Genomic DNA, 24,714 nt, shown 5'->3' with positions numbered 1-24,714 from the left:
ATACGGGTCCATTTAGTTTAATTTCACGTTCTCAAGAGTTACATTCTTGTTAAACATCTGGATTACTTAATGTACAAGAAGTCTACACCATTAGAGAATGTAGAATAATTGTTATTTTGATCGTTTGCCTGTTATCTCTCCTATGGTACGACCTCCAACGACGACGAAATACTCAAAGGTTTGTATCTGAGAGGCTAAATGTCATCAAATGGTGGTCTGTGGCCTCAAAGGCCGACTAAATAATGGGCTTTGACGTGAAAAAGGTTGAAAACCACTGCTCCAAGTCGAATATATGAATGTCCTATTGCTATGTTGTGTTGCACATTTGTGGATGGTTGTAGTTGTAGTCAGAGGAGGTGTGTTTTAGCGGTGCATCTCTCCTTTCTTTCTTTGTTGTCTCTCTGCTTCTGCAGCACAGTGGAGGGCCTTGTCTTGCTGTGCTATGCTTTCACACACACACAGCAACAGAACAGACAGTCACACACAGCAGTGACTGTGTTTTAGGTAACTGTATACTGTATAAAGTATTATAAATCATCGCGCACACACACACACATACATATAGTACATACATAGATACATACATGCACATACACTCACACACGTGTGCATTGTGCATGATGCGAACACACAAGTCCCTCAGTTACACACACTGACACAAAGACCATATAATAACACACCCATACGCTCACATGATGCGATCACACCAGTCCCTCGGTTGCAATACACCATGACATGTACTGAGCAATCCCTCCAAGCCAGAGAGAGAGTGAAGGGACAGGAGAGAAGGGGGTGGCAGGCAGGAGATTAAACGAAAGATCAAAGGGAAATAGAGGGAGAGCCAGAGACAGAAAGTCGATGGAGAATGGGGAATATGAGAGAGACAGCGAAACCATGGAGAGAGAGAGAATGAGAAGGAGAGGGGTTGGTTGTTACAGCGACCAGTGAAGTCACTGTGTTGACTTGACGACATGCTCGGTGTGGAGACGTCAAACATCATCTTCTCATGCCTCTATTGAGAGGCACGGCCCTATTGGTATTTGGTTTGAACAATAATGCATAGCGGTAACGGCAATGTCTGAGGCCTAGGGTTTGGACGATAGTAGCTGTTATTATTCATTTATTGTGATAACAATCCACTCTAGTGGATGAAACTGACCTGTAAATCAGCTACGCTCGCGGAAACCGACTGCACGGTTAAGCTAGAACTGTAATGTGTGGTGGAAAATGTAGGGAAAAAAACATACAGAAACATGCATGCCGTTGGGAGCTCCATACATTGAGCATTCCAGAATGACAGTCTGCTGCTGATTCATTAGTAGCTTAATGTGTTGCAGATCATCTCCGAGATTAGACCTCTTACACCACTGTTTCAACCAACATTTTCTTCAATTTCATTTAACAACATGTAATAACATTCATTTAATTTATAACATTTCCTACAACAAATACATTTGAAGAGATTTTCTAAGTTTTCACATTCTTTTTTGGGAGCTGGGCAATACAAATTCAACAAATCTTACCGTGCTTCACGTGACATTGCTTGTGAGCTTGTAGATCGGCTATTTTCACTACTGTTGTTTGGGTCCCAAGGAGACATCCCATTGGGTCTCAGTTGTAAAACTGTGGGAACCTCTGACTTGGACACATTAAAGAGATGGTTCTCTGGAGACTTTGTTCAATGGAATAATCAATAGATAAAAAGATATGTTCGATCTCTTTAAGGCCTTTCAACATGCTCTGCTTTAATATATCTTGGTCATGTCATTCTAGCTGAACATCTGAACGACATATTCATACATTTTGAACATATTTCAAACATCTGAACAACATTCATGAATATTCATACATTTTGAACATATTTCAAACATCTGAACAACATTCATGAATATTCATACATTTTAAACACATTTCAAACCCATTATAAAGTCGCGTATGTTCTGAGGGGCGTGGCTACCGTTACAGTCTATGATCGGGATTCCCCACCCACTCGAGTCAAAATAAAAACCAACTAAGAAGAAGGGGGGAAGTCCCGCCTCGTTGTCTGGGCCAGCCAATGGGCCAGCTGGGCCCAAACGGATCTAGAAAGATGGCGATTTACAATTCAAGGACTGACGGGCTTCATTTTACGTTCATGTTAGACCCGGGGAACGCTTTGTCCATATATTCTTTTACAGTCTATGGTACATGCTCACAACCTGTTGTGTTGTGATCTTGCCCAAAAGGGCGAGGTCGCGTGCACGCATCCACCTCGTTGACGCAGACTGCTGGGCGAGCGCTGGCACTTTGGCATTGGGGGGGTCAGATTAACATGGAATGTATTCTGTACTTGCCATATAAGGAGCATGTCTTTTTTTTGTTATCAAATGTTTTTTATTTTAAGACAAAAATCACAATAATACACGTTAACAACATGAATGACTTAAAGAAAACAAAACATATATAAAACAACACATAACAGCAAAAGCAAGGAACACAAAAACAAACAATCCCACCCACCCCTCCCCCCCTAGACCAAAGATGCCACAAAATGTCATTACTCCTACTACTGTGCAATGGAGACAAAATATAAATAAATAATGATAATAATAATAATAATGATTAAACCATGCCCTTAACCAAATCTGCAATACCAGACCAAATCTCAATGTTTTCCTCTTTTGCACCATGCAATCTTGCTATAGACATTTCTAGATAAATGATGTCTAGAAAGGTCAAAGCCCATTGGCGAAATGACAATGTATGAGGCGGTTTCCAGTGCGAAGCAACCATCTTCTTTGCGGCCGTTACGCCAGCAAAGAAGACACGAATATGTGTGTTATTTAATGGCAACTGGGATACATCATTTAATAAGAATAGAGATGGGGAGGGTGTGATGTTAACTTGTAGAATAGTCGAAAGGTTAGTAGCAACCAAATTCCAAAATGTGAGGACACTCGGACACTCCCACACCATATGAAAGAATGTACCTATGGCGTTTGACGTGCAGAAAGTGCAGTTGTGATTAAGGAGCATGTCTTGAGTGTACAGGGTTTGATGAGGCCAGATCAACATATGGAATGTCAGAACAGGTGAGCTCCATACAGTATATGGGTGGTAGCGGGGACATTATCTTGAGTGTACAGGGTTTGATGAGGGCCAGGTAGGTCCGGGCCGAACGCCCGACGTTGTCGCCTGGATCAACGACAGGTCTGCTTACGCAAGCGTAAAAAAAAAAGCTAAACAGAATCCACGTCTAGTGAGTCGCGGGCGTGTGCACGAAACGAGCATGTGCGCGACAATTTCACGGGACCGCGCCCAATCTACAAGCTCACAACCAGTCACTCTGCACCACATAGGCCTAGTTGGCTTATAGATCATCAATTTTTTGACACTGTTACGTGAGTAAGTAGCTACAAATTGACATTGGTTGTTCAGTTTGACCCACCAGTTTTGAAGATATGACTTGTAGAGTAGTGTCTTGCAGAGTGAGTTGTGAAATCAGGCCTGAAAGGTTCACTACTGTGATCTGTGACATTTTTAACACCTATCCCAGGATGCATTGCTGAAAGGTCATGTAGAATTGTTAATCAATAGACTGGAAGAATAATGGCAAGCTACGTTTTATTAAATGCTTCCACTGCTCGGTTAATAAAAAGCTGGGATACAATTACTGTTGTATCCCAGCTTTTAAGTTAAGTTAAGTTTAAGTTAATTAATCATTCAAGGTGTTTTGTCACATGTACAGTAACGTAACATACAGTGATATTATTGTAACCGCCTTAACAGTGTGACAGTACAAATACAATAACATCAAAAAGCCATCATAAAAGCTTTATAGCAAAATCAGTAGAAATAGAATGTATAGAATAAAACAAAGTACAAATATAAGAGGTGGTAATTTGCACTGCCCTCACGAGTAGATTTTTAACTGTTTCGTATAATTCAAAATGGTGGGAGATGGTCCCCATACCACATTTGTTCCTCATGAAGTTTTATTGCTGGCGGTCAAACGGTTCATGAGCTATGCCTATTCAAAGTTTGCATTTTCAATTGATCGGTGTAGCGCCACCCCTTGGCCAATGGTTGTGGGCTTCGTGTCTAAGCACGGCGACATAGCCCTCTACCATATTGCAGCATTTCGTCACACAACGACTGCACGGTTTGGCCCGACAAGACATTTTTCATAATTTAAAATATAGTATTGCAGTTTTATTGCTGATGGTCAAATGGTTCATGAGCTACAGTATGTCTTCACCGTTTGGCATAGCCCTCTGCCATATTTCAAGCTTGTTGAACCGCACCTGCTCTGACCGAGCGACAGGTTTCTCCGTCCATCTGGGTCCTGGGCTCATCGCTGACTCGGTTGAGGCATCTGTTCTCCCTAGCCTAGAGGGTCATGTTGTTGTTTTTTTATTACACAGAAGGATGATGAGATAAAAGTCAAATTAGTTTAAGCCCTGTTGCTTTTTCCAAGCCAGGGTACAAACTTGACCTGGTGGTTGACCTGCTTATAATGTGAATTGTTCCAGTCGGCCTTTGTAGGGAATTCATTATGAGGGGAAAAAAACAGCAACTACAAATATCCAAAGAGCACAAAAGTAGCAAAAATAACCAATTTGTGGGGACGTGACGCGTTTTTTGCTTACAACTTTTTTTTGCCATTTTGTTTGAAAATGGCTAGTCTGTAGGTTTTAGAAATAATCGAGGCAATTAATGAAAACATGAACAACATCTTGTGACTAAATAGAACACTATGTGTCCATCCATTTCCTGAAAAGTGAAGGTTTTGGACATACAAGGTTTCCACGGCACACACAGAGCAGCCATGGGAGTTGTACATGAATTCATCATGATTGAGGGCTATAATAGTGTTATTTCCCTCCCTAGTCATTTTCCCCTATCTCGTTCAATTGAATCTGTTGTCATTTAGATTCTGTTAGCCAACTCACTTGTCGTTCCTTGCCATCTCCACTGTTTGTGTGTTGCTTTCCGTTTGGTGTTTTGCAGGTTAAATGATTTATACAGTAAGCACCATGACTATAAAAAGAAAATCAAGATATCTCACCTATACGTGAACTTGTAGGCAGAACGGCCTGCTTGCAGTTATTTGCATTTCCCTATGTATTTGATCATTATGCAAAGAGCTGCACCCGCACGCTAGGATAAACCTAATCTTATCAAACCACAGAATTCATTACAGTAAAGCCTTGGGGGTGACTTTACACACACACACACACACACACACACACACACACACACACACACACACACACACACACTTTTTTTACAGTACTATCGTACGACAGTCACACATTGTAGATATTGGCTATATTTTCAGCAAGTGTTAAACACTGTAAGCTGTAATGTTTAACTGCTTGCAGGTAGTAGATTTTTTTATACAGTATCATCCATTTTGTGTACAGTATGAGCGCGTGTGTGTTGTGTGCATTTGAGCATGTACGTTAAACCTAGCCAGGCTACTTTGTGGTTGTTTGTGCAGTCACATTATAGCCTAGAGGTGCGTGCGTGCAAAGGGTGAAGCCCAGGGGGGGCAGGTGACAGCAGGGCTGTTCAGAGACCGTCAACTGGAAACTGAAGCTAATAATCTTTTTTTTTTTTTTTCACTCACTCCCTCCACACAGTTTTTACCACAGTGGTAAACTGATTTTTGGTGCTATTCTAACTAATTTAGCTGGGGATCCCCTGAAACCTCAACTCAAGGACCCCCTCGAACGTTCACCTACTGTGTTATGACACGGCCAGAAAAGGAACGCTAGGATGCATGTGGTTAAGTATGTGTTTACATAATGGATGTTAACTTGCTGTTAAGGTTAAGCTTTATTATTCTCGTTCCAATTTCATCTTAAAATGTCTGTATAATGTTTACTAAAGAGCTGTACAGATGGGGAGGAACCTGTTTCTACAGAAGCACTCCACTCCCCGTGGCAAGTAAATAAGACGTTCCGGCAAGTGGAGTTCATTTGCTTTCAGGTTGCTCGGCGGGCAAACTGCGTCTGAGTGGAGAAGCAACTGTCTTTAGTCTTTCTGTGAGTAGAGTGAGGATGAACTGAGCGTGTTTCCATCCCATTCTCACTGCTGTGTGTTTCTTCTTCTGGTTCCCAGAGCTCCATGGAGTCTCCTAACCTGGAGTTTGAGTATGGAGACACAGACAGTCTGACTGCTGAGCTCTCAGGTAAACGCCTTACCCTTTTACACCCTGCTTAGGGCATGTCGGCAGGGCCATTACGACATTCAAGTTGACGATATATTGTCACACAAATACTGTAATTGTGATTAACGATTTTTTAGTTATGCTTTTGGCATTGAACATCGGAACATGTGAATCGGAATTTTATTTCTGTTCTGCCTTTATAGCCTGGGATTCAGACTGGCTGCTACGTTCAGAGGCGTACATATTTTCAAAACATTTCAAAATGTTCTAAATAGCAAAAATATCACAGCTACAGGCAAAAATGGTACCATTATTGCAATGAGCATTAGTGACGACTAGTGAGGATCAATATAATTATGAAGATGGGTTGAAAAAGGGCAAAGTAGTCCTTTTAAATACCGGTAGTGGGCAGCTGCTGTTCAGTCCTAAAACACCTGTTGGTGGACACCCCCTGATTGTGCTGCATGGGAACTTAACTTGTGACCTTTTAGTTGAAGTAAAAAAAAAACAACCTGATCAAACATGTCAAACATGTTTGAAAGTGAAATGTTCCTTTTAACGGCTTGCACTCCGGCAGACGAGCACAAGTAGTCAGAGTCCGCCCACTTGTGCTTGTCATCACTAGCCCAAATAGTACATTACATTCAGTCATATCCAGTCGACAGAACTGTAATTGGGTTCTGCTGTGGTAGAGTTTTCCAATCGCCTGTAAGGGAACATCGAGGCATAATGACTAATGCCATTCACTTAGTGTCAAGATGACTGTCCTTGATGGCAGCTAGGGGCCCCAAGCTGCAGCTAGGGGCCGCAAGCTGCAGCTAGGGGCCGCAAGCTGCAGCTAGGGGCCGCAAGCTGCAGCTAGGGCCGCAAGCTGCAGCTAGGGGCCGCAAGCTGCAGCTAGGGGCCGCAAGCTGCAGCTAGGGGCCGCAAGCTGCAGCTAGGGCCGCAAGCTGCAGCTAGGGGCCGCGAGCTGCAGCTAGGGCCGCAAGCTGCAGCTAGGGGCCGCGAGCTGCAGCTAGGGCCGCGAGCTGCAGCTAGGGGCCGCAAGCTGCAGCTAGGGGCCGCGAGCTGCAGCTAGGGGCCGCAAGCTGCAGCTAGGGGCCGCAAGCTGCAGCTTGGGCCGCAAGCTGCAGCTAGGGGCCGCGAGCTGCAGCTAGGGGCCGCAAGCTGCAGCTAGGGGCCCCTAGCTGCAGCTAGGGGCAGTGTAGAACTATGTAAGTACAAAAGTATTGTCATCAAAATGTACCAAAAGTAGAAAGTACTCACAATGCAGAATGTCCCATTTCAAATGTTTTTTTTTTTTTTAAATAGCCGATCTACAAGCTCTCAATGCGTCGCATTGCAACGATATGGCTATATTCAAATGGCCGATAATGTATATAGGGCTGAAGTGTTTAATAATGTATGTTTTGTAATAATAATTAAAGCAACTAGTAACTAAAGTTTTCAAATAAATGTAGTGGGGTAAAAGTACAATATTTGTAGTAGTAGAAAGAAGTATAAATACCTCCAAATTGTACTTAAGTACAGTAATAGTAAATGTACTTGGTTACTAGACTTTCCACCACTGTAGTGTAGTTCTAGTGGAGGTTCTTTCTGATGTAATGATACAGACCAGAGATACAGACCCAATGGAGGCTTCACTAATCCCTTCATGTCCATCATGTCGGAAGTGGCTTTAGATTGAGATCTGTGCAGATTAACCTATTAAAAAACCCAGAAAGCATCTGTCTGTCATTTTAGATTGTTGCGTTGGCTATTCAGAAATGGCAGATGTACAAGCTCACGGCGGGTCACTTCGTGCTGCACACTGCGAGCTTGTACATCTGCTATTGAACATTTTAGAAAAATCTAGAAAGTGTAAGAACTGCTGAATTAGAAGGCATTTTGTATAACCAACCTCACTGGGTTAATGAAACCCCATCCTGGACTGATGTCCCCTCTCCTCTCCCCTCTCCTCTCCTCTCCTCTCCTCTCCTCTCCTCTCCTCTCCTCTCCTCTCCTCTCCTCTCCTCTCCTCTCCTCTCCTCTCCTCTCCTCTAGCTACAGATATAGATAGATCTTATTGCAGCTAGTCTTTATAATTATATTCTGCTTCTACTGGCTGTTTTACAGTGCTGTCTGTCTGTCCACAGAGCTCTACAGTTACACAGAGGAGCCAGAATTTGCTCTCAACAGAGACTACTTTGAAGAGGACTTCAAGAGCCATGGTAGTTTGTGTGACTGTCGCTGCATGCATTCGTGTGTGTGTGTGTGTGTACTGAATGTCCTTGGATAATGTGTTTGCTTGCATTGTGTTTACAGTAGATATGTAGATATGTTTCAGAGAGAAAGAGATAAAGAGAGGGGGTGGGGGAGAGGGAGAGAGAGAGAGAGAGGTACACATGTTATCAGGAGGCTGCCAGGTTTTATTGTTCCCCTCTGTGTGGATAAAGTGGAGAAAAGGGAAGTGTCAGCAGCACATGCAACACAACTGTGTGCATGCGCGTGTGTGTCCTTGTCCAATGATGTCCAAACACAGCATGTGTGCACCCACTGCACTCACTCACACATGCACACACAAAGCAATGCGCTCTCAGTTCAAGAATAACACACACACACACACACACCTTGCCAAGTTGTGCTCTGCGGTCGCTGGTTGGCAATTCAATAGCAAACAGTGAGTTTTTTTCCATTGCAGCTTCTATTCATATCAGCTGTGTCATGGTGTGTTGTTGTTATTAATCGCATAGCTCTTGCCTACCGTAATAGAGCTCATATTGATTGAGAGAATGGGAACATTCCAAACTGAGTCGTTGCCTGTCGCGTCCGTGTCACAATTATTTATTGTGATTAGGAGGACGCGGCTTCCGGCTGTATTCTAGTGATTAATCATTAATCAAGTACAAACAGCTTGCAAAGGAGTCTATGAAATGATTTTGTTTCAGTGATCAATCAATCAATCAGGAGCCCAAGGCACTCCTCTGACGAGCTCCTGGCAGCCTGCCAAGAAGTAATGCATAGGCTGCTGAGATGTCAAGAGTCCCAGTGCTGTGCTGTACTGTGCCCTCATGTTGTCACAACGAATCCACCCCCGGGGAACTGTCTTTTGGAGTTGTTCCTATAATACCAGTATCGGAAAAGCTGCCGATGCTGCCTAAAATGCTGGTGTCCGTATTGGCGTATAGGCAGTATATGCCACATTCCAATACCACGCATCGGTATGGGGAAGGATTTTTTTTTAATCGATACATCTCTTATCTACAAGAGAACAGATGGTGGAGGTGAACGGAACACTCCCAGTGAGCTGTGGCATTCCACAAGGAAGCATACTAGGGAATTTACTGTTCCTAATATATGTAAACCACATGACCTCAGCTTGTGACTGCAACTTGTTCCTGTTCGCAGATGACTCGGCACTGGAAATTTTGGTGATAAAATGGCCACTAACGTACATTATTCAAAAAAGTCAACCAAAGAACAAGGTTTCTTCGACTATGCATGCACCTCTTGGTACCACAGCACCTCAAAGGCCCTTAAAACAAGGCTCCAGACCTCACAAAACAAACTGGTCAGGCTCCTACTTGGCCTCACCCCCCGAACCCACCTCACCCCTGCCCACTTTGACAGGCTGGAATGGCTTAGGGTCGACGACAGAGTACAGCATCTTGCAATGGGTCTGGTCCACAAGATTCTATACACCACCAAGATACCCATGTACCTGTCTAAATACTTCCTTAATGTCTCTAAATGTTATGATGAATTGGAAACGGTGGACCCTCTTGTAAACAAGTGTAATGCTTTATTGTGTCGTCCACTCACAGTTAACAGTTTTTGTATAGAGTTGTGCTTGAAATGTACTGTAATTCTGCAAACTGTGAATAAATACTTCAATCAATCAATCAATCAAAAACAACAGTGGTTCTCAAAGTTTTTCTTTTCTTCTCTTCGGGGGTCCCGGTCCCTGGCACACAAACATTTCCAGATTGCGGGCTATATACATATCAAATTGGAGACGGGTCCTTGACATGAAAAGGTTTGAGAACCAGGGCTGTATTTTGACTGTAACTTGAGTAAACTAAAGACCTGGAGGCGTGGTCAATGCTCTTTGGCCACTCGGAATAGCCAAATGGCATTGATCACGCCTCCAGGTCTTCAGTTTACTCAAGTTAGGGAATAAGGTCACATTCATACCAGAGAGCTTTGCTGCGATTAAAACGAATCCTGCTGCGCATTGTCAGAAAGTGCGCTTCGTTTGGCAGGTGTGAAGGCTCATTCGAATCCTAATGCGCAGCAAATAACCGCATTTTACTCCGCCCAAAAACGTGGGTTTCGCTTCGCTTCGAATCGCACTTGACTACGATTCGGTGCAGGTGTGAATGCAATCCGCAGTAAATAAAGGAAATGAAGCAAACATAATGTGGCGGGTGAGGAGCTGAACACAGTTGGAGACGGTTAAGGCATATTTTACGCAGCGCAAAGATGTCCCGTTACTGTGGATAGACGTGGTCGAATAAGGAGACTGAAGCCCTGATCGAAATGAGGACGTGTAGGCTACATTAATCAATTGCTTAAGAAAACACATAAAAACACTGCAGTGTATTATAGCCTACATAATATTCTGTCTGTCTGTCTGTCTGTCTGTCTGTCTGTGCGTGCCGTAAACATGGAGTGCTGTCACTGTGTGGGACTGGGGAGTTATATCAGTGCGCTCATGCAGCGCTGTGCCTCCATGCCCAAAAGAACAGTGTGTGGCGGCTGCGTGCGTAGAGAGAGAGAGAGAGAGGGGGGGGGGGTCCCAGACGGCACGACACATGCACGTTATGAGTGTAATTTTATCACCATAGATTTCACTGTGTAGGCTATAGTTTATGAACGGAACACATTGATAAAGGTCCCCCCTGCTGCGTTTCCAATTGCTGCGAATGACAGTGTGAAGGCAAACCGCAGCCAATTAAATATGCTAGAATCCCCTTTCCCCGCCCATACGGATCTGAGTCTACCGAAGTATTGGGTGAGAATGTGACCTAAGACCTGGTACTTAAGACACGCAAAATACAGCCCCCTGCAGTCTCCAATAAGTGACTGAGATTCCATTCAGGCTGTGCCGAGTGATCACAATGCCATCCAGTGCTGAACCAAACCACGTGTCTAAGACTGGAAGGCTTTACACGGTTTCCTCAGCAGGGACTTAACTACTGTAGCAATGACTGTGTCTTAGGCTGGGTCAATATGGACAATATCAAATATCACATTATTTCATACCAAATAGCTCATTTGCACTTGTTTTATTGGAGTGTGCTTGGAGTTAGCCATTGGGCGTCCTTTCATCTTGCCATTGTTTTTGTGACTGAGGATATCGTATTATGACGATGATAATAATGTCATTTTATAATTTAAAATAAAATAAAATTACGAAGCTAAAAACAAATGGATAAATAGACGTTCTACAAGCTTCCAATGTATCGTGATCTTTTTTGCTATTTTTGAAAATTCTTGAAAATGTATATAGTATGTAATATATAAAGTGATTCAAAACGGGACAATTCAGCACTTATTACACCATATTACTATATCCAAAGTCCCAGACGATATCTAGTCTCGTATCACAAATGACAATAAGAGCAGACTGATGTGTTTTTCTGGAAAAACGGCAGAGAAAAAAATGCAGGAAAAACGCATCAGTCTGCATGGACCTTAAAGTAGTGGGTGAAATTCTTCTTTTCCCAACCATAGTCAGCCTGTTAGTGGGTTTTTGTGTGTGACCGAGTATGGCAGTGTATAAAGTTACAGCATGCAAGTGTCTGTTAGGGCTTTTCTAAACCTATATGCAGTATGCCACAGACCCCCATAACTCAGTGTTACAGACCTACTGTATAATGGTCAACTTGGTTCTGAACTATCCATAATTTACCTTGGAACCTAGCGGTTAAGGCACATAACCACATAAACTGTAGGCTCCTAATCTTTCACGAGTTCAAATGTTCGCTTGAAAAAATATTCAAAGATTTTCTAAATAGATTTTTCCAAAATAGCAGATCATCTACAAGCTCATAGTGCTGCACAAAGTGATATGCTGTGAGCTTGTATGTGCAATTTTTTTTAATAGACAAAGCATAAAATGATGGATAAAGTAAACTCTGAGAACTAATGTGCTACTGTATATACTGTAGCTAAAATATAGAATGACACAGTTGCTTTCCTGGATCTTGCATCATCCTTTTTTAAAGAGACATTTTGAATGAAATTATTTTCACACAAAATGTCCTATGCAGGGAGATTGGGAATGCAATTATTTTCATACATTTCTAACTCAATGTATTAATAACTTATTTATTTCCTGAAAAAAATGTATATTTGTAACATTTTGGAGTTGGGTGGTTTCTTCCCCGACAGCAGCAGAGATATCTTAAAGAATGTGGACTGACCTTGCTACTGTATGGAATAGGAGAAGCACATTGATTCAAAGCTGCCAGAAAGGTTGACGTCATCGCTTTGAGTTGTTCAGCTCGATTACAGCTTCAGACGCAACAGATTGTGGACGATGAACTAGAGATATCTTGTTGTCGTGTTTCAGGGTTGTGCTTGCAACAACAAATAAGACATACCGTCACCACGACAGATTTATCTCATTTGGATTCAACAGAAGTCTCGAAAAATGCGAAAATAGCAGATCTACAAGCTCACAACGCACAGATCTGTCATATTTTAAGACGAAAGAATAATTGAAGTGTTCATAGCAGTAGAACACTTTAGATTAAAGCATGTTTAACTTTGTCAAACTATTCTCTATAGAGGGTCTATCATCTTATAGAACGCATATTCAGAAGCAGCTTAAAAAAAAACCCTAAATGGTCTAGGGATATATTTCATAAAAATGCAAAGGCTAAAGCATCAATATGCGATTCCATCTATTGGAATGAATATATAGGCTTAGAAAAACAAAACATCATTCTTCATATTGTGCTAATTATTTAGGAAAGAAAAGAGTTCGCACAGCTCGTACACCCGATGCAATACTTTATTTTAAGATTACCATCATTTCGACAACGGGTATGAAGAAGATATGATCCATACCCCGAAAAATAGAAGGCATTTCTTTTTGTCAAAACAATACAGTATTGGCATAGTGACTACGAGACGAGTTGTGCAACCTCTTTTCTTATCACTTTTCTTATCTCTTATCTTCTTACCCCCTGTTCTAATTACGTAGAGGAAACACAAATCACGGACATGGCCAGACAAAAGCTTTCAGTCATGATCATTAATGTTTTCCTTTACACCCGTGTGTAAATGTGATAATATATGTGATGACGTTGTCCTTGTCCTCCTACGCACATCCAGTCCGAGGCAGGCGGTGGACGGAGCTGTCTCTGGACGAGCAGAGGGCGTACGTGATGAGACTCCTGGACGCGCTGGAGGTCACCGATAGGGACAAGAGGCTGAAGGTGGCCCGCGCCATCCTCTACCTGGCACAGGGTATGTAGTATGTACTGTGCTGCTAACACACAGGGTAGATGTGCTGTATGTTGTTAACACATTTACAGTCGGGACAACTCATGAATCGATAGACTATGTCTATATTTCTATTGAATATAAAAATTAGCAATATATTTATTATGGTTTGGCGATGAATTGGATGTGATTTTTTTTTTATGTACTCTTGATGAAGCGCATCTCCCAACAATAGCCCATTTTGGGGCGGGGAGCCCTTTTGGTGTTTTAAAATATTATGTTATAATTTAGCTATTGAAAAATAGCAGATCTACAAGCTTGTAGGTCTGCTATTTTTGAAAAATCGTTAAAAATGTGGCGCAAATCTTGAATATATATTCTTTCAAAGTGAATGTTTTTAACTCTAAATGGAATAGGGACTCTGAATCCCCCCCGTACATAAACAGCAGATCCAGAACAACAGGTGGTAGCTATAGGATGGTGGTAGTGGGTGAGCAGCATTGTTTGTGCAACAACAGCAGTGGAGCAGCAGCAGCAGCAACATGACCGCAGCAAAGCAAGCAGGAATGAGTAGTGCAAACGTCCAGATTGTGTGTGTGTGTGTGTGTGTGTGTGTGTGTGTGTGTGTGTGTGTGTGTGTGTGTGTGTGATTGGAGGAGTGGATGTGGACGTGGAGTGGATGCGGCCCAATGGCCGCCAACAACTGCACTGAGTTCCCTGACAGAACTTGCTCTGCACATGTCTGTGACAGGCACTGCCATTGACGTCCCCAGACGTCAGAACCATGTTTTCAGTGACTACGCTTAAAGGTCGCTCTTCACCAACGTACGAATGGGTCTAGGTTGCTAGGAGACCGATTTTTAAACCGGAAGTGAAAACTCCCGTCTCCAGTCTGCCTGAATGTAAACGGATTTACAAAAAAAAAAAATGCATATATATCTCGCATTCTTTTCCCATTGTTCGTGTTTCGGTCAAACACCAGCTTTATTCAGCGGCCCACAACAATCACTCCACACAGTGTTTTTCTTTACATCCGGTTCACCTCTCAGATCCCGTGGGCTGGCCTTTTTCATTTTTAACAATATTCTAATGTGTTGGCGTGCTATGGATTCCGTAAACTAACTGCTCCTCACCTTGACGTGCGTGTCACCAATTGTCACTGTCCAGTTTAGGGATAACTTTAGGTTTGGCTTTTTATATCGCATATCCCGGAAGGACTGTGACAATACCGTAATTAATAACTAATGTTATTGCTGCTTTGGCAGTAGTTACACTACTACTGTAGTTACTGTGGAAAGTAATAATGTTACAGTAACATTTGATTTTAATAACTAGTAGTTACTGCCCAACACTGTTTATTACACAGCGGTACACAGTGAAGGGTAGGCGGGACTTCATTTACAGTGAAGTCCTAGTGGTTCTAAAAAAATAAATGAATACCATAAAAAATGTAACATTGTGCCCCAAACATTTTGCAAGAGAGTGTGTTGCAATGAAGTTCTGGAAAAATCATTCCACGGTTGGAGTTCACAGTGAGATTCTTTTCATGTATGTTTGTACAGAGACTGGTTTTGCATGTACTGTAACGGCTGCAACAATCAAGATTGCAACAATGTCAATGCAACAGACAAAACACACATGTTTCCAAAATAGCAGATCTACAAGCTCATATCGCGCCACCGAGTGGCGCGATACGAGCTTGTAGGTCTGCTATTTTTTGAAAAATCGAAGAACGACTGACATTTTTTAGAATCTGATCTCAGGTCAGAATGGGTTAATCAGACCAGTGTGTGTCCAGTGGAAACCTCGTATGAATCTGATCTCAGGTCAGAATGGGTTAATCACTCGGCATTCAGCTCATCAGCGCTCCCTTGTGTTTTTGTTTGTTTTTGTATTTTCCCCCCTCCAGGGGTGTTTGACGAGTGTGACACGGACGTTGACGTTCTTCACTGGTCCAGACACAACGTCTTCCTGCTGTACGACATGGGGATCTTCACTGCCCTGCTGGAGCTCCTCAGCATGGAGATAGAGTGAGTAGTACACACTACACACACAACAGTCTGTAGTTGATACTATTTACCCCTGCTGTCAAATCACGATGAGTGTAAATTTTTGTCCTGATAGCAGGGACTAATGTAGGCTAGGGACGTGAGGATGGACAGACAGGGCAGAAAGGGTGATGGAGGGGGAGACGGACAGGAAAGCTACGTAGTGGAAGTAAACACGTCTGTCTTGTGCGCTTCTCAGAGAGGTGTGAAGAGTGTGTACACTTTGGGTCTATTTTTACTCTGCATCTCCTCTGGAAGGACGTGTTGTCACTGGGGGAAGGAGAGAAGACGGCCTTGTCTTGTCTTCCTGGTCCTGAGGAGGGAGCGCAGCTCTGACTTTACCCATTCTGACCTGAGATCAGATTCATACGAGGTTTCCGCCGGACACACACTGGTCTGATGAACCCATTCTGACCTGAGATCAGATTCTAAAAATGTCACTGTCGCTGTTCGATTTTTCAAAAATAGCAGATCTACAAGCTCGTATCGCGCCACCGAGTGGCGCGATACGAGCTTGTAGATCTGCTATTTTTCAATAGGTAAAGCATAACATGATGCCGACACCCAAATGGGTGCCCGTTCAGAATGGGTTAAACAATAACAAATTCACTTAACAAAACAAAACGGGGAAGGACATTAATTTACACGCAATAATTATGGATGTACGTCTTCTGCCCGGCAGCAACGATATGTATTAATATACCGTGTATACCGTAAATAAATTTAAAAGTTTAAAATAATGGTTAAAGTTGTTAAAAGCTAAGGTGACACAGATGCGTTCCAAGTCGTCACTCGATGCAGAATGCGGTTGTGTTCCATTTGATATCTCTCTCACTCTCTCTCTCACTCACTTTCTTTCCATCTCCGCCTAGTGTCTCCCTCCATTATGTGTCTGTGTTTCGTCTCATTTCCCTTCTCTCTCTCTCTCTCTCTCTCTCTCTCCCCCCTCCTCCCTCTCTGTCCATCTTTCATCATCCCTCTCCCCTTCTCTGTCAACCGCTGTCACATCCAATCTGCTGTTCATTCGTTTGTTCTGCTCTCCCCGTCCGTCCTCTCACGTCGTATGCTCTCTGCCTCCTAATTTAACCCTGTCCCTCTTTTTATACCCACCCCCTTTTTTTTAAATCTATTCTTAATCCATGAGACTCACTCTCTATGTCTCTGTCTGTCTCTGTCTCTGTCTCTGTCTCTGTCTCTGTCTCTGTCTCTGTCTCTGTCTCTGTCTCTGTCTCTGTCTCTGTCTCTGTCTCTCTCTCTCGCTCTCTCTCTCTCTCTCTCTCTGTCTCTGTCTCTGTCTCTGTCTCTCTCTCTCTCTGTCAGACAGAGGTCTTTCTCATTAACATGGTGGTTTGTAGGAAACAAAAAGCGTCTCCTGAACTAAATGGGGTACAGAAGATCTGAGGTTTATCGACAAGAAATGTGTCAGGAAGTGATAGACGGCGTCTTTGCGTTGTGTGCGTGTGTGTGTGTTTGCAATTTCAAGCCACCTGAGGACTCAGAGCTCCCACCAGTCTCAGTAGAAGATCTTATTTTAGAGCAATTAAATTGCTATTAGACATGGTGCCAATTACCAATTATCTCGCCGTCTCCCTGACGTCCGATTTATACGTGGTTGGTGCGGGTGATTTAAGTGTGTCTGTGGGTTTTATAAATATTTAACCAGTGAAACGTATTACCACAGCACTACAGTATGACACTTTTTAACAACTACAGTTTCTAGCATATTATGAAGGTATTAAATGTATGAAGTTACATTTTTGTGTTTGTGCATGTGTGTGCACGTGGGTGGGTGTGTGTGTGCGCGTGTGTGTGTTATTGTTGCAGTAACAACCAGGCGTGTAGCAGTGCGGTGAGGAAACCAGCCATCTCATTGGCGGACAGCACTGAACTCCGGTGAGTGGCAAACACCACACATATACTGTAGATATATAGAAATATAGAATATAGAAAATCCTCACTGTCATTTTACCTCTTGAGATTTTACACTACAAATTGATAAATTAGCAACTTACATCAGTATGGTATCTGTGCAACCAATAATCCAATATATATTTATCTCCCTTTTTTGTTGCTAAAGCACTTTTCTTTCTCCATCAAGCTTAATTACTGTATGTATACTGTAGATAATGATATTAAAAGAGTTGTTGGACTGTTATAAACAAGCTGATACACATACATGTACGTAATCACAACTAAGCTGCTAAAGTCTAATTGGATTTCTCCGCCAGCCCAGGACACATTGCTTTTTAATGTTTTCTGTGTAATGCAGTGGTTTTCAACCAGTGGTCCTTGAGGGGAATCCAGGTGGTCCCCAGCTGAATGATGGAGAGTTGGTAACCAAATGGACCCTTATAGATCTTTAACTCTTGAGAAACCAAATAGACCCGTAAGGGTCCATCTGTTTTCAGTTTACACTCTCAAGAGTTACATTATTTTGAAACCTCTGCATTACTTAATTTACAATTTCAAGAATTATTTTTGATCAACGTTTGCTTGTTATCTCTCCTAATGGCACCAACATCAATACAGCATGGAATTGTGGACAAAATATTCAGTTTGGGGTCTGAGAGGCTACAGTAAATGTCATCAAATGGTGGTCCGTGGCTCAAATGCCGACTAAATAATGGACCTTGATATGAAAAGGGTTGAAAACCACTGGTGTATTGGGATGGATTTTCTTCAAACGGTGAAAGGTCACAGACCAAGACACTCACTGTACAGGAACAATATCACACGTACAGTAGGCTACCGTGTTGTCGGTGTAGGGCAGAGACCATGGAACTCCATATTTTATGTATTTTCGCCATATGGTGAAAACGGCAAAAGCTCAAGTTCACAACGAATTGTCAGCTTGTGCCATAGATCTGCTAGTTTCGAAAAGATTTTGAAAGTGAATGAACATGGTCAAGTCTGTCCGTCTGTGGGTTTTATAAATATTGAACCAATGAAAAAAAGTATTCAAAGGATATTATAGTGACCCACTCCCTGGAAAGTTTTGAGTTCTCAACGGGCCTAGAAATGAAGGCACGGCCCTAAGTGGGTCGGCCCAAGGCTCGGCCCAGCCCGACTAATTAGCATACAAGTCCTATCTGATTGCATTAAACAACTTTACACTCGCCAACATTGCAGCTGTATGAAAAGCTTGAATTATTATCCGCAAATCTGCAAAGTAAAAAAAGTAAAAAAAAATCCACTGTAGACATGGCCACAGTCTGCATAAGGCCTATTGGCATTAGGGTAGGGTACTAGTGTCCGGGCAGAATTTTAGAACTCTAGGAAAGTTACAGTTGTGTGTGTGTGTGTGTGTGTGTGTGTGTGTGTGTGTGTGTGTGTGTGTGTGTGTGTGTGTGTGTGTGTGTGTGTGTGTGTGTGTGTGTGTGTGTGTGTGTGTGTGTGTGTGTGTGTGTGTGTGTGTGTGTGTGTGTGTGTGTGTGTGTGTGTGTGTGTGTGTGTGTGTGTGTGTGTGTGCGTGCGTGTGTGCGCGCAGGGTGTTACTGAGCATCATGTATCTCATGGTGGAGACCATCCGCGTTCAGACGGAAGATGACAGACCAGAATGGAAAGTAACCAGAGAGACCTTCAAGAATGAACTGGGTATTGTTTGACCTCAATATGTTGTTATTATAGGTTTTGATTTCTTTGGGTTAGTTTGTTTTTTTGTAAAGATTCTTAGTGCATTTTTGTTAGTTTTAGTTTTTATGGGGCAAGAGCTCTGACAATTTTTTAAAATATCAGATCTATCTATAGAAGCTCACATTATTGTGAGCTTAAATAGAGCTGCTATTTTAATTATTTCTTTTCTATTCCTCTGTGATTCCAGTTAGTTTCAGATGACTTTGTAAACCCCCGAGTTTAGTTTAGTTAATGTTTTTATTTCAGTTAACTAAAAATTTATTTTTTCTTCTTCCAATTTGAGTTTTTCGTAATAACCCATTTTGACCCCTGACCTCTCAGCGTCTCCCGTGTACAACGGCGAGCCACTGGCCCTGCTCCTCTTCACCATGGTGACCAAGTTCTGTAGCATGAACGCCCCTCACTTCCCCATGAAGAAGGTCCTTCTGCTGCTCTGGAAGACTGTTCTGGTTGGTGACACACACACACACACACACACACACACACACACACACACACACACACACGAACGCCCCTCACTTCCCCTCACTTCCTCTGGAAGACTGTGCTGGTTGGTACCCAAACACAGATACGTACGCATGCGCACGTGCGTGCACACACTCCCTCACGGTTTCGGATGTTATCAGATGATTTAATCTCCGTCATCAGCCCAAGACCATGCAATGGAGCCAGTATTGGACATTTTCCTACATATTGACGTTATCAGCCATTGTCCGACGTTGCGTTTGGCGTGTTCGACTTCTAACCTTTTTACTAAATCTAACTCCAACCATAGAGCAAAGTTGTACAGCGCAGTTTCACAATGTTTTCGCCTCGGCGGCCGTAATTCCCTAGTCGCCTATTTGTGGTAGGCAGTATGTGGAAATGTTCATATTGCCTCTATTGCATGGTCTTGATAAGAACATATTGGTTATTATCGGTTGATAACATTCAAAGCGGTTGCGCTCCCGCACACACACACACACACACACACACACACACACATGCACACACACGTTTGCATTACCACACTTGTGAGGAGGACATCGACATTTTAGGATGTGATTGATTGATGGATTTGAACTCCGTGTCCGTTCCGTGTGGCTCCCCTCCCTCTCCCTGTAGTTCACCCTGGGGGGCTTCGAGGAGCTCCAGGAGCTGAAGGTGCGCGGCAGGGAGCGGCTGAGCCTGCCCCCCCTGCCCGAGGACAGCATCAAGGTGGTCCGGGCCATGCGGGCCGCCTCCCCGCCCGCCTCCGCCATGGAGCTCATAGAGCAGCAGCAGCAGCAGAAGCGCGGACGCCGCAGCCGCAGGGTAACGAACGCAGCGGCGCGCACGCACGCACACACGCACGCACCCACGCATGTGCATACATTAATACATGTGTAGATCTGTAGATGTTGTCGCGCACAAGTGTGGTTTCCTGCCCTCATAAACAGAGACACACACACACACTATATATATTTAAAAAAAGAATATCGTTGCTGTCGGTCATAAACCTCTTATCTCCATATTGTTTGTGTTTTTCCGTAAATCAACACCGTACTTGTTGACACCACAGCGTCACAGGAAAGCATCAAAAGTCGCATATCTGCAAGCTCGAAACGCACTATGCACGCAGCAACGTGTTTTGATTTTGAGCTTAAGTACAGTAGATCTGCTACTTTTGGGAATTTGAATCGTGAAAAGTAACACGTTTTGGACATACACGATGAGGTCTCCACATCGACGGCGACGATATTTAGTATACACGTACAAGACTACAATATTCAGATGGCGAAACGACATCCATCTCACCCATAATGCAATCGACAACAGTACATTACAGCACACTAACACACACACACACACGTAAGCCGTTGCTGTGATTAATGGCTAGCTGTTTGCACTGTGCTCTAACACAGCACGCAGTTAACAAATGGCGGGTAACCTTTTAAATCTTGGACTCTTCTTAGCTGCCAGCCTGGCTACAGTGGTGTTGTACACCCCACTGCTGCATTCACTGATGCTGGCTAACACACTTTATCAACAAATGTAGAAGGGAATCCTGTGACCTTTTAAAATAATTCTTATACGGTTAACCGGAGCCATCGATTCCACTACTAAACAATCAGAATCTAAATCTGTTTTCTAGCCATGATTTGAGCCTACTTCAGTATTTTGTTTTGATCTTGGAGAGGGGCTTTTTCCCGGCCTAAACGTTGCAATTTAATCATTTTGTTCCTTAATCATCCATCTGAATCATCTAACATCTAATTGGGAGTCTGATGCATAGTCAAATGATGTGTGTTGACCATATTCTCAGAGTTAGATGAACACGCGGCAGACACGGTGGCACAGTCGGTAGTGCTGTCGCCTCACAGCTAGAAGGTCCTGGGTTCGATTCCCACTGGGGACGCTGTGGGCGCTGGGAGCGTGTGCTCTCCCCTGCGTCAACAGTGCCCATACCCTGGGTGGGGTTGGCGAATTGGCCTTTCTGTGTGGAGTTTGCATGTTCTCCCCGTGTCCCCTAGGGTAGGTACCCTCACAAAAAACATGCAGTAATCCTGGTCTCTAAACTGCCACCCCCTGGCCAGCCGGGGCGCCTGATGGAGGGGAAAGGAACTGGTTGGAATAACGTGTTCCTTCCACGCGCTACATCCAACTGGGGCAACTCTCCCCCTGTCGGGTGAAAAGAAGTGGCTTGGACTCCTCATGCATAGAAGGAAGTATGAGGTCAGTCCGTTGCTCTCCCCATGGGTTGGCAGAGGAAGTGTAGCGCCCAGGATTACATTAGTTAATTGACACTGGGTGGAAAAAAATAGGTTACAAAATAATAATAAATACACACGGCAAGTTCTCTCTCTTTCATTTTCTCTTCTTTCTCTCTATCTGCTGACCCTCTGGTTTGCTCATTGCCCCTCTCCCTTGTGTCCCTACAGAGTGCCTTTGTTGATAGCTTGGAAGGAGACAGTCCTTTCCCCAAGAAGCAGGTCTTTACCCAAAACTTCCCTCCTTTTTTTTAACCTCTTTGTTTCATTTCTTTCCGTTCTGCATCTTCTCTCTTGCCTTGAGCTTATTGCACTTGCCCTGCAACCTCCTTTACTCCCCATTCCTTCCCCCCTTCTCCTCCCCTTCTTTCTTACATCCTTTCTCTTCTTTCTCGGGCCTCCTTTTCTCTCCATTTTACCACCATCCTTACTTTCTTCTCTGTTTACTTTCACTCCTGTCGCTCTGTCCTTTACGACTGTCCCTTTACTCTGTCCCTTATCAAGCTCCTCCCATCCAACTTTTCGTCAGATTTCCAATGCATTTCCTTTTAGCATATTTACTTTTTCCAAATTTGCACAAAATGAGTTAGGCCTATGTGGTTAAGAGAGTGTCGCATTGTCCCTTTCCTTTCTTTTTGTTTTATTTTCCTTCCAGTTTAGTCATCCCGATTTTTCTGTGTATTCTAGTCCCATGTCACTGTCAACTCCTACAGTAGGCCCTCGGAAGTGATTCTACTCGTCACCATCTGTGTCAATGTCCCGTTTAGTGACGGCCCAGACTGTTGTTCATCACAGGCACATTTTTGCTGTGGAACGGCAATCGGTCGCATGCAGCTCAGTGCCTGTATGTCAAGTTGCATAGCCCACATTTGCTTCAAAACATTTGAAACATTTACGGAGATTATCTTGAACAAAATGTGAAAGCCATAAACCTTTTGTTTTCCAACAGGGCTTAATCCAATTTATTTGACTTTTTCTTCTTCAGTTTCTCTCTCACTCCTCGCTCCTTCCTAACTACTCTTCATGCTCTCTACCTTATTGTCATATTCCCCCTCTTTCTCACCTCATCCTTCTCTTCTCTCTCTCTCTCCCCCCTCCTCATTCCCCTACCTCCTCCTCTTCCCTCTCCTCCGCTGCCTCTCACCTCCTTTCCCTTCTTCTCCTCCCCCTCTCTCCACACCCCCCCCCCCCCACCCCCACACAGTGGCCTGCTCAGGGTGGGTTTTGTGCGGGAGGTACACGGCTGACTTGGCTGGCTGTTTGTCATTTGGGTGCCGGGGAGTGCTGACCGGTCCACTGTTAACCATATAGGGACAAGGTCACCGGGGTCACCTCCGCAGACATTTTTCTAAAATAGCAGACCTACAAGCTCGTATCGCGCCACTCGGTGGCGCGATATGAGCTTGTAGATCTGCTATTTTTAAATAGCAAAAGCATAACATGATGCCGACACCAAAATGGGTGCCCGGTCAGAATGGGTTAAAGAAGGCTATTTTTGACACGTTAGTCCTGGTAATAATGTGGAAATTTGTTCGCTTTCCCATAAAAGCGTGTAACTGCACTCATACGGTTTGGTGCCTGAACATTTTCAGAAATGGAGCCATCACAAAAATGCAAACAAAAACTTAACAAACAAAAACAACAGCATTTGTTAACGTGGTTGGTTCATGAGTTATGATGCAAAATACATCATTTGATTATGTGTTTTTGGGATGGCAAAAATGTGAAAAATGTCCTGCACCCCAAACTGTAAGAGTGTACCAAGTTTTATGATTTTATGAAAAAGTGAAGGATTTCCCTTATATTTTGTCATGCGATGGAGTGTAAGCAACAGCGTCTGGGGTCAGTGTGTGTGTCGCCCCAAATGTCCGTATAAAAGGACAACTTCACGGCTTTTCAACCTGAATCCTGTTTGCGAGGCACGTGGTGTGAAAATCCGACGCGACACTTTCCCCGCGGCATTCACATTTTCCACACGTCCTGCTCGCAAATCCAATGATGGCATTCTCCTTAAGTATAGTATTGACAGCGTTCGCCTTCCACAGGCAAATCAAAATGCCTGTCTGGGAGCGGGGCAGTACAAAGAATCATCAATTCAAAATATGTCACTTGATCCTAAATTTCATTCCCATTCTGACCGGGCACCCATTTTGGTGTTGGCATCATGTCATGCTTTAGCTATTGAAAAATAGCAGATCTACAAGCTCATATCGCGCCACCGAGTGGCGCGATACGAGCTTGTAGGTCTGCTATTTTTTTTTAAATCGAAGAGCGACTGACATTTCTAGAATCTGATCTCAGGTCAGAATGGGTTAATCAGACCAGTGTGTTGTCCAGTGGAAACCTGGTATGAATCTGATCTCAGGTCAGAATGGGTTAAAGAGTTTCTCTTGTACAGTGCTGAAAAAATAAACATGATTTGGTTAATCAATGTTGCCACTTTAAATGTAGGTCTGAGTTTTCCTTTTTGAGTCTTTGGGGAAAAAGAATATGAAGCTCCCTCTATGCTGGTCATTTTTATCCTCCTGTTGCTGTTTTGGGGGGGTTTTGCTTTACCTCTTGAATGGTTCAACTGTAGTTTCAAACCCCCGATAGAACAACCCCAGCTAATGCTGTTGCAGCAGAGAATGGCTTGTCCATGGGCGAATGGCTCACAATGCAGACTCACCTCTCCCTCTGCACTGTCTCACCATACACTCACTGTCATTTATAATTC

General features: G+C 43.4%; 1 protein-coding gene across 2 annotated transcripts in view; it reads left to right on the top strand.

Annotated features, from left to right (window-relative positions):
• The window catches only part of strip2 (striatin interacting protein 2), a 47,840-nt gene that overhangs the window by 4,438 nt on the left and 18,688 nt on the right, over nt 1-24,714 (top strand). The window contains exons 2-10 of one of the 2 annotated variants that reach the window (XM_083757649.1): nt 6,106-6,175; nt 8,290-8,364; nt 13,478-13,612; nt 15,498-15,618; nt 17,461-17,529; nt 19,124-19,230; nt 19,591-19,718; nt 20,374-20,562; nt 22,170-22,220. In XM_083757649.1, coding sequence (XP_083613775.1) covers nt 6,106-6,175; nt 8,290-8,364; nt 13,478-13,612; nt 15,498-15,618; nt 17,461-17,529; nt 19,124-19,230; nt 19,591-19,718; nt 20,374-20,562; nt 22,170-22,220 — 945 coding nt within the window. The remainder of the gene's footprint in view (nt 1-6,105; nt 6,176-8,289; nt 8,365-13,477; nt 13,613-15,497; nt 15,619-17,460; nt 17,530-19,123; nt 19,231-19,590; nt 19,719-20,373; nt 20,563-22,169; nt 22,221-24,714) is intronic. The other variant, XM_083757650.1, reaches the window with a different exon arrangement.

This window comes from Protomyctophum parallelum (genome assembly GCF_964188405.1).
Source record: "Protomyctophum parallelum genome assembly, chromosome: 22".
Classification (NCBI taxonomy): Eukaryota; Metazoa; Chordata; class Actinopteri; order Myctophiformes; family Myctophidae; genus Protomyctophum; species Protomyctophum parallelum.
This window is presented reverse-complemented; position numbering and strand designations above follow the sequence as displayed.